Source organism: Lactuca serriola, chromosome 6, assembly GCF_051521515.1.
Source record: "Lactuca serriola cultivar US96UC23 chromosome 6, Lser_US96UC23_V15, whole genome shotgun sequence".
NCBI classification, from domain to species: Eukaryota; Viridiplantae; Streptophyta; class Magnoliopsida; order Asterales; family Asteraceae; genus Lactuca; species Lactuca serriola.
Window position 1 is genome coordinate 21,341,214 of NC_136413.1, and position 11,144 is coordinate 21,352,357.

The following is an 11,144-nucleotide window of genomic DNA, read 5'->3' on the forward strand; positions in this document are numbered from 1 at the left end:
ATCTGATTTCAGTTGCAGAGTTTCTAGTGGCCAGGGAGTTTGTGGACGTGTTCCTGGAGGAGTTACCAGGGATACCTCTGGATAGACAAGTCGAGTTTCAGTTCGACCTGGTGCCAGGTGCCGCCCTTATCACCAAGGCGCCGTACCGATTGGCGCTACCAGAGATGCAGGAGCTGTCATCACAGCTGCTGGAACTGTTGGGAAAGCAGTTTATTCGTCCGAGCAGTTCCCTATGGGGAGCATCGATCCTCTTCATCAGGAAGAAGGATGGTTTACACTGGATGTGCATTGATTACTAGGAGTTGAACAAGCTGACGGTGAAAAACCATTATCCACTCCCAAGGATAGATGATCTCTTTGATCAGTTGCAGGGAGCATCTTGCTTTTCCAAGATAGACCTGAGGTTTGGATACCATCAGGTCAGGGTTAGGGAAGAGGACGTGGAGAAGACCGCATTTCATACTCGTTATGGACACTATGAGTTCGTGGTGATGCCGTTTGGGCTCACCAACGCCCCAATAGTATTCATGGACTTGATGAATTGGGTTTGTAGACCGATGCTCGATCACTCGGCCATCATGTTTATAGACGATATCTTGGTGTATTCCAAGACCCGAGAGCAGCATGAGGATCACCTTCGGGAGTTATTGGGAGTTCTGAGGTAGGAACGTCTTTATGCCAAGTTCTCAAAGTGTGAGTTTTGGTTACGAGCGGTTCAGTTCCTCGGACACCTCATTAACCAGGAGGGGATTTTGGTCGATCCGGACAAAATCAAGGCGGTTATGCAGTAGGAGGTTCTGAAATATCCTTCGGATATCAGGATTTTTTTTTGGGATTGGCAGGGTAATACTGGAGATTCACACAGGATTTCTCCAAGATTGAGTACCCCCCCACTCACCTGACGAGGAAGGGGGTGGATTTCTGGTGGGGAACCGAGCAGCAGAGGGTATTTGAGACCCTTCGACAACGACTATGCGAGGCTCCAGTCTTGAATCTCCTGGAGGGAGTTGAGGATTTTGTAGTGTTCTGTGATGCATCCATCACGGGACTGGGGGATGTCCTCAAGTAGAGAGGACGGGTGATAGCCTACACATCGCGGCAGCTGAAGCCGCATGAGACAAGATACCATACTCATGATATGGATTGGGAGCGATGGTATTCACTCTCAAGATTTGGAGACATCGCCTCTATGGGGTCCGTTGTACCATATATCACAAGAGCCCGAGACACATCATGGATCAGCCAAATCTGAATATGAGACAGCACAGGTGGCTAAATGCAGTCAAGGACTACGACTGCGAGATCCTTTACCACCCAGGTAAAGCGAACGTGGTGCAAGAAGCTCTGAGTCGCAAGTCAGCTGGGTCTTCCATACCAACGGCATGTATGAGGATATCGGTGGATTCTCCACTCGTGAATTTGATTAGAGATGCTCAGGCTGAGGGTATACGACCAGAGAACTAGAAACTAGAGAGGATTATGGGTGAGAGCACCCGATTTGTGTAGGATAGTCGGGGATTGTTGACCCGATGCGGCCTGGTATGGGTTCCGATGTCTGGTGGGTTCAGGCAGAAGGTCATGGAGGAGGCTCATAAGTCTCATTTCTCTATTCACCCGAGAGCCACTAAGATGTACCGGGATTTGAGTTTGAGCTACTAGTGGTCGTGCATGAAGCGAGAAATCGCTTGGTACGTCGAGAGGTGCTTGACCTGCAGGATGGTCAAAGCCGAGCATCAGAGGTTGCATGGCAAGTTGCAACCTCTAGAGATTCTCATGTGGAAATGGGAATAGATCATGATGGACTTCATTACCAAGTTGCCAAGGACGGCGAAGGGATTTGATGTTATATGGGTCATCGTGGATCGGTTGACCAAGAGTGCCCATTTCCTGGCCATACGGGAGAGTTCGTCGGACGAGAAGCTGGCCGACGTGTATGTCCACGAGATCGTTGCTCGCCACAGAGTTCCAGTCTCTATTGTTTCCGATCGAGATGTTAGATTCACCTCCCGCTTCTGGCAGAAGTTCCACGAGGAGCTGGGCACGAGGTTGCATTTTAGCACAACATATCAGCCGTAGACCGACGGCCAGAGCGAGCGGACTATACAGACCCTCGAGGACATGTTGAGGGATTGTGTCATCGACTTCGATAGAATATGGGATTCCCACATGCCCCTTGCAGAGTTCGCATACAACAACAACTATGATACCAGTATTGGTGCCCCAACTTTTGAGCTGTTGTACGAGCGGAGATGCCGCACCCCGGTCTGTTGGGGTGAGGTTGGTCACAGAGTGATGGGGCGGACAGAGTTAGTTTTACAAACTATTGAGAAGATTCAGCAAATTAGACAGCGGTTGCAGATTGCACAAAGTAGACAGAAGAGCTACGCTGACCAACGCTGATCAGAGTTAGAGTTCCAGGTTGGCGAAACGATACTCCTGAACGTCTCGCCATGGAAGGGTGTGATTCGCTTAAGGAAGAGGGGGAAATTGGGCCCCCGATACATTGGGCCATTCAGATCATTGCCAGTGTTGGCAAGGTTGCTTACAGACTAGATCTTCCTGAGGAGCTCAGTCAGATCCACAACACTTTTCACATTTCGCAATTGTGAAAATGCATCCTGGACGAGTAGGTAGTACTATCATTGGATGACATTCAGGTCGATGAGCGCCTGAATTATGTGGAGATGCCCGTGGCCATTTTGGAGAGGAAGATGAAGGTTATACGGATCAAGGAGATACCTTTGGTAAAGGTACAATAAGAGAACCGAAGAGGGTCTGACTGGACATGGGAGCTGGAGGCTGAGATGCAGGAGCACTATCCGGAGATGTTCACCGTAGCAGACTTCGAGGAAAAAGTCTAGTTCAATAGGAAGAGAATTGTAACGCCCCGACTCTCAGGTATTAATTTTACAGCTTTATTTTTCATATTGAAAGGTCTACTCGATGAGTTGGATGCCCTGACTCATCGAGTAGGAACGTTTTTAGCCACGTGTTTAAGTGACGAACTCGACGGGTCGAGGGACACGACTCGATGAGTTAGAGGTGAAGGATGAAACCCTAATTTCTGGGGTTTTGCACCCTATTTAAATGATCCGTTGCCCCCTTAGCCTCTCCTTACAGCCCCTTGTGAGTCCAGAAACCCTAATTCGTGTGTGCACTCCATTCTTGTGTGATTTTCAAGCTTGGAAGGTGATTTGCAAGAAGAAGACTTGAAGTATAAGAGGAGTAGTGTAAGAGGAGCTAGTGGATCTGACTCTGCTGCTTATTGGCATCAGTTTGTAGGTAACAAGTCGTTACCTTGACCTTACCTCTTTCTAGATCTCTTTATGTTTAAGATTAGGGCTTTTCTATTATATATCTTAACCATGTCGAGTGTGAGCTTGGATCTGAAATTGCAACTTCAGATTTGAGCTTATCTTGGTCTCTATAGCTATAAAGTCTCCAGCTTTAGCAAGTATGAACCTTCCTTTTTGAGTTAAACCCCATTATAAGCTTGGATTTGACATTTTAAGCCTTTAGAGCCTTGCATGCACGTAAAGTTTGCAACTTTACGTGATAAACATGCCTTGGGAAGCTTGATATGCAGTATGGAGCTTTGGAGTGGCTTAAAAAGCATCTGAATGGAGAAAGGACTGAAGGGACTCGACGAGTTGCAAGTCCAACTCGATGAGTCCGATGAAGATTGTCGTGCAAAGATTTCTGCATGGACTCAGTGAGTCAGTAGGATGACTCGGCGAGTCAGTTAGGGTTTTCCTGACATTTGGACATGCACGAACTCGACGAGTTTCAGGGAAACTCGAAGAGTCAATTGGGGATTTCACGACTTCTCGACTTCAGGAAGGACTCGAAGAGTCGGTGAACTGCACTCGACGAGTCCGGTCAACATGGACTGTTGACCTTGACCATTGACTTGGACTTTGACCAAGGGTTGACTAGTTGAGATGAGGGTCGGGCGGGGCATGCTAGACTCATATTGAGGACTCGGGAGCATTCCAGATACGCGCTTAGGGCCGGGTAGGGCATACCAGACTCGTACTGTAGGCTCAGGAGCATTCCAGATAGGAGTTGGGGGGCATACTAGACTCATATTGTGGGCTCGTAGGCAATCCAGATGTGAGCTGTGGGCCCGAAAGGCAATCCAGACTCACACTGTGGGCCCAGGGGTAATCCAGTCTGTAAAGTTGTGGACCCAATACATGATGTTATTTGTATATGTTTTATTTGCAGTGTATCAGTATTTTAGGGGAACTCAGTAAGCTTTAGGCTTACAATTTCAGTTTTTGTTTCAGGTACAAATGATCGCGAGAAGGCAAATGCGTGATCGTACAGCTCCTCATATTTATGATTTTGTTTCCGGGATACTATGATATTATACTATTTTGAAAACAAGTTTTATAATGTTTAATGGTTTTGAAATGTTTTTAAAAATTTAAATTTGACATGATTTTTATGGGTGTTACAAAAATCTCATAGTTTGTATGTGATTCTTATTTATGGAACCTTTTACGTATGGTCCAAAAACTCCTCTTTACATATATCACCAAATTAAAGTTTCATACATTTTATTAAACAAACTCTAAATGTTTATCTAAACGTTCCTATTAAACATGTTACAAAACAAATATGGGATAAATTACAACATTACACATAAAAATTCACATACTTAAAACTGATGTTTCACTTATAATTTTTCTCTTTATTGAAGTATGCACTTAGAACATATTTTACATGAAAAGTATATGCAATGTTTTTTGTATCGTATCAAATCATACTATATTATATTTTCCTATTTTATATACATATAAATGCTAAAATATATAACACATTTATCTTCAACAATGAAAATGAACCATTCATTTTCACATCCTATTAATGTCACTTTCCCTAACAAATAGACCATGAAAACCATACGGCACACGTCGGGGTAGCTTCACAGTAGCAACGATCTCAAGCGTCGGTGTCTTGGCATCCATCACCAAGAACCTCGACTCACCGGTGTTTTCATCATGAACATAGGAAATTATGTACCCATCATCCTCATCAGCATTAGGGTTATCAGGTTCCCTAGCCACAAAGAATGGCTCACCGCCATAACATCCAGGCCCAAACATTCGACTACCCACTATGCATTCTCGTCTATCAACTTCTGCCAATGACACATCTAGCTTGACAACCCCTGAGATCTTTGGCATCGGGTCTCCAACTCCACAATACACATACCTGAAGTAGTTGTTAAAATAATGCTTTAAGACATTATAGTTGATTTTATAAGTTCTATGTTTGTGAATACGAACACTTATAATCATTAGAGTGTCCATAATACAATGAATTTTATAAAACCTAATTCAACTTTTCATACAACTTTACAATTTTTTTCATTGAACTCTATAAAAATAATGAAACATTAAAAAAAAAACAATTTATTTGTTAATCACAATATATTAGTGAAATTTCAATTTTCACATCTAATAATGTAATGACCATTGAATCCTTTTCATTTAATGCGGAAGTAACATTTTACTATGACTGAACTTAATTTATTATGTCAACTAGATACTTCATCTTTTTCAACTATTCTAAAAAAATTTGTATTGTTGATGCTTGTATATTCGATTTTATCTTTCACAAAAAGTAAATATACTTATTAAAAATAAATAAACTGAAAATATTTCATTTTGTACGATTTCAGTTCTGATATTTTTCATATACTATTTTTTTTAATATAAATATGAAATAAACTAATTTAAAAATAATTTACTCCTGACGATTTAAAAAAAAAAATACAAAAATATCATTTATTTTCAAAAACCCAACAACATTATCTTTATGTATTTCAGCATCATGTCAGTATCTTCATGTATTTCATCATCATGTCATTGATATTTGATGCTCACGTTTGTGGTCTATAAATGAGTAAATATGAAGCCGATATGAGTTATACATGAAAATCGAAATAGAAATATGTTTAACTAAAAGATTTATCAAAAATAGGTTAATAAAATTGATTTGTTGGACATTAATATCTATTTTCATAAACTTAAAATAACGCTTTAAGGCATTATATTTTATTTTATAAGTTCTATGTTTGTAAAAATGAAAACTTATAATCATTAGGTGCCCATAATACAATGAATTATATAAAATGTAATGGATTATTATATTATCATTCAACTTTTCAAACAACTTCACAGTTTTTTCATTGAACTCCACAAAAGTTAAATGAAACATTAAGAAAAAAACAATTTATTTATTAATCACAATATATTATTTAAAATTGAGAAAATGACAAAAATAGCCATTTACACTAATGAGATTACAAAAATAGCAAAAAAAAATCAAAATTACAAAATTAGCCTACGATTTCGCAGATGAAGATGCCCCATCTGCGAAATGAGCATCTCATCTGCGAATGTACAAACACCTAAAGCACAACTGTGCTTTAGGTGCTTGTACATTCGCAGGTGCTTTTAAATTTTTTTTTTAATTTTTTTTCTGTATATATAGGGGTAATTTCGCAGATGGAATATGTCCATTTGCGATTTACTCTCATTCTATCTGCGAAATTGTGGTTTTTTTTTTGTATTTTTTTTTAGTTTGACTATGAAATGAATTGGTTTGACTACCATACTAAATGTCCCTCGTTTACAAGGATCGTTTGTTGTTTTTTTAAATAACATGTTGTAACTGTTAAAAAAAAATCTGCAAACTATATTTTATAATATAAAGGCTTCATTCATTGTTATAATCAACAAACTTAACTAAAATATGATTTCGTAGTCAAACCAATTCATTTCATAGTCAAACTAAAAAAAAATACAAAAAGAACCACAATTTCGCAGATAGAATGAGAGTAAATCGCAGATGGACCTATTCCATCTGCGAAATTAACCCTATATATACAGAAAAAAAATTAAAAGTACCTGCGAATGTACAAGCACCTAAAGCACAGCTGTGCTTTAGGTGCTTGTACATTCGCAGATGAGATGCTCATTTCGCAGATGGGGCATCTCCATCTGCGAAATCGTAGGCTATTTTTGTAATTTTGATTTTTTTTGGCTATTTTTGTAATCCAATTAGTGTAAATGGCTATTTTTGTTATTTTCTCTTTAAAATTTCATTTTTCACATCGAATACCGTAATGATAGTTGAATTCCTTATTCATTTAACGCGTAACATTTTATTATGATTGAATTTAATTCATTATGTCAACTAGACAATTCACATAGGGGTTTGCAAAAAACTGCACAAACCGCTCACACCGCACCACATAAGGCGGTTTTTGACTTTCACAGTGCGGTTTGCGGTTTATAGTTTTTATAAACCGCAACATACGGTGCGGTTTGCAGTTTTTAGTTATAAACTGCGGTTCAAATCGCACTGCACCACATGATATATATATATATATATATATATATATATATATATATATATATATATATATATATATATAGGTGTTCGGCAAAAAGATGTGAAGTAAGAATAAGATAATAGTAAAATTTTAAAAATCTTAAAAGTAAATCAAGGTAGAGATTGAAATTTAAGAACATTATAATGAATATATCAAACAAAACTATGTATTATGGTGAATTTAGGTACCTAAGCTTATATATATCTTTAAGAGTTTCTTATATATATATATATATATATATATATATATATATATATATAGTGAAATTTTAAAAAATCTTAAAAGTAAATCAAGATAGAGATTGATGTTTAAAAACATTATAATGAATATATCAAACAAAACTACGTATTATGGTGAGTTTAGGTAACTAAGCTTTATATATATATATATATATATATATATATATATATATATATATATATATATATATATATATATATATATAGTCCAAGTAGGGGTGCAAACGAGACGAGCCGAGCCAGAGCCTGGCCAGGCTCGGCTCGGACTCGTTTAAGTTATATGAGGCTCGAGCTCGAGCTCGGCTTGATTCGAGCTTTCTTTTACTGAGCTCGGCTCGAGCTCGTAAAGAGTTATACAAGCTCGGCTTGGGCTCGGGCTCGACTCGTTTTTATCAGGCGTGCCTAAATAAGCTTAAGCTCGGTTCGAGCTCGTTAAAAAGCTCGTTTACTAATACCCGAAATTCATAATTCCCCTAATATGTTTTTATTTTAATATATATAAATAGTAATAAATAATATTATATAAAGGCTCGTTTAGGCTCGCGAGCCTAATCAAGCTTTGTGACATAGGCTTGAGCTCGAACTCGTTTAATAAACAAGCCTAATATTAAGCTCGAGCTCGGCTCGGGCTCGTTTAAAATCGGTTTCGAGTCGAGCTTTTAACGATCCGATCTCGAGTAGCTCGCGAGTAGCTTGGCTCGTTTGCACCCCTAAGTCCAAGAGTTGTATAAAACACACATATGTAAACAATAAATATGTTTGGAAATTAAAACATATTGCCTTAATGTCTTAGATAATTACATCGAAACTTAGACCATAAGGCATACGCTATGCTTATATTCCATCCAATTAGGCAAAAATCTAAATGGCTTATTTGATCGATTACTGTTTTTTTGGATGACTTCTGTTTTAGACAACTTCTAGTTATGTTCAAGCTGTTATTTTGTTTGTTTTTTTACTATTGATGGTTGATGGTTGATGTTAGTTGCTATAGAATTATCAATCGATTGTTTGATCGATTGATGTTGTTTTAGACAACATTTGTAGCTACTTTTTACTAGTAGAAATAATTTATATTTAAGATCTTAAGAAAAATAAGTAGACTAGTTAATACCTAGTCTAATGCATAAAACTTTTTTTTTTGTTAATAATCAACTCACATCAAAACTGGCTGCACTGTATCGAACAGCACCACACCACATTATGCGGTTTAAATCTTTTGTGGTGCGGTTTGCGGTTTCCAAAAATCCTAAACTGCAATTGCGGTGCGGTTTGCAATTTTGACTTTAAACCTTTCTAAACCGCATCGCACACAACTCCAACTTCACTGTTTTCAACTATTCTAATAAAATATGTATGGTTGATGCTTGTATATTCGATTTTATATTTCACGAAAAGTAAATATACTCGTTAAAAATAAATACAGTGAAAATATTTCATTTTATACGGTATCATCCGTATACCATTTTTTCAAATATAAATATGAAATAAAGTAATTTGAAAATAATTTACTCCTAACGATTTATTTTAAAATACAAAAATATCATTAATTTTCAGAAAACCCAATAACATTATATTTATTATCTTTATGTATTTCAACATCATGTCAGTATCTTTATGTATTTCATCATCATGTCATTGATGTGTGATGCTCACGTTTGTGGTCTATAAATGAGTAAATATGAGGTATACATGAAAATCTAAGTAGCAATATGTTTGACCAAAAGATTTAAGAATTTTGTAATAATAATCTTAAAAACATATATTAAGAATTAGAAAATATTATTTATAAAGAATATTATGATAATTAAATATGATTTTTCATAATTAAAACATCTTATGTATTTTTTATTTAAGTATTCTCAAAATCATATTTAATTATTTAATTATGATAACAAGTAATATTACTTATATTTAATAAAGCACATGTTAAAAAATGACAGATTTATCAAAAATAGGTTAATAAATTTGATACGTTGATGTTGAACATTTATATCTATTTTCATAAACTTAGAAACAAACCTGTTTTTCACCCCAACAAAACCCGGATTGATGACACCAAAGTCTAGATTCCGGGTTGAAAGCGGGTGCCTTGACACCATTCCGGTTTTCAGATTGATCCTCACTTTCTCCACCGAGGCATGGATCAAATCCATCCTCTCCAAAGTATGCTCCACTGATAAGATGTTCGGCGCCACCATCACCACCGTATCACCGTCGTCCTCCTCCCATGCATTGATAGCATGTATGATATTAAACCCCAGAACCTCGAACCACTTCATCTCCGACTCGTCCTTGGCGTACCTAGGGATCACCCCAAGCCTTGGCACCTTCCCGGGGTCAGTACTCACTGGGGACCCGCCGCCGATCATCTCCATCGGGCTCATTCCGATCTGGATCTCGGGAAAAATGGCGTAGTTTTTAGTGAGGGCGAAATCGTGGAGAAACGAAGGATTTGTCATTGAGAAGATCGGGACATCGGCTTGTTTTTCTCCGTTTTCGTTGAATCGGAAAAATGTTAGGAAAGGTGGCATTGGGCCATAGCGAAAAGCAAAAGCTTCTTTAGTCACTGGATCGACTTTTGGGTGAGCAGTCATGCTCATGAAAAGCTTTCCATCAAAGTCATGGCGTCCGAGTGTGATTATGTCACCATTTGGCGCAAGTTTTAGGGCATAAGGGAGATCAGACTCGCCTAACGCATAAAGCTTATTCCCAAAAAACGCCAAGCTGGTGTTCGCCGAACCAATACCTTTCGTCGGATCAAACTGTCCGGCGAAAAACCGGCCTGCTGTAACAGCCATCCGAGCTGCAGACGCAGCAATTCCATTAAACCCTGAAAACACATTTGGGATAATAGGGAATCCGGCGTCTTTCTCTATGTTATACTTGTAGGTCTTCACGAATCGACTACACAAAGTGGCTTTTCCTTTGGAGATACGAATGGCGTGAAGCATTCCGTCGCCGTCGAATAAATGGTAGGGACCGCGTGGTAGATACTGCGGATTAGGGCCATTACGAAAGTAGGCTCCATCAAGGCAACTCGGAAGTGTACCCTGAATGACTTCACAATCAGTAGGAGGGAGTTCGTCCACCGGAGAGAAATTATCCGACAGTACATGTCTCGGATCAACCGAAACCCTACTCGGCGGATCTATGAACTTGTTTATGATGTCGTCAAATGCATTGAAGATCGTCGCTGGTAGTGATTGATCTGCCACCGGTTTTTTCTCGATATTCACCGATGGAGGTGTGGGTCGTTCTTGGTTATTAGACCTTTTGGTGGTGGACCTGGTTGTGACGGTTTGTGGTTTCTCCTCGATTCTGACGGAAAAGACACGAAAAGTAGACGGCCGCGGCGGTGGTGGTGGCGGCGATGGATGAGAGGCGGTGGAATTTGGTGGTGAAAATGTTGGAAGGAAAGACGAGGAAAGAGAATCCATTGTGTGGTCTGATTACTGAATGCCTTGATTGCCTTCCACATATCTGAGTGAGGATCC

The 11,144-nt window shown here is 38.7% G+C and overlaps 1 protein-coding gene across 1 annotated transcript; it reads right to left on the bottom strand.

Annotated features, from left to right (window-relative positions):
- Nucleotides 1-4,675: 4,675 nt before the first annotated feature.
- On the bottom strand, nt 4,676-11,144 carry NCED4 (nine-cis-epoxycarotenoid dioxygenase 4). Its single transcript, XM_079006805.1, has 2 exons — nt 9,670-11,144; nt 4,676-5,220 (listed from the first exon to the last, which is right to left on the bottom strand). Exons 1-2 carry the CDS (start codon nt 11,085-11,087, stop codon nt 4,860-4,862), a joined length of 1,779 nt encoding a protein of 592 aa, XP_078862931.1. The 5' UTR covers nt 11,088-11,144; the 3' UTR covers nt 4,676-4,859.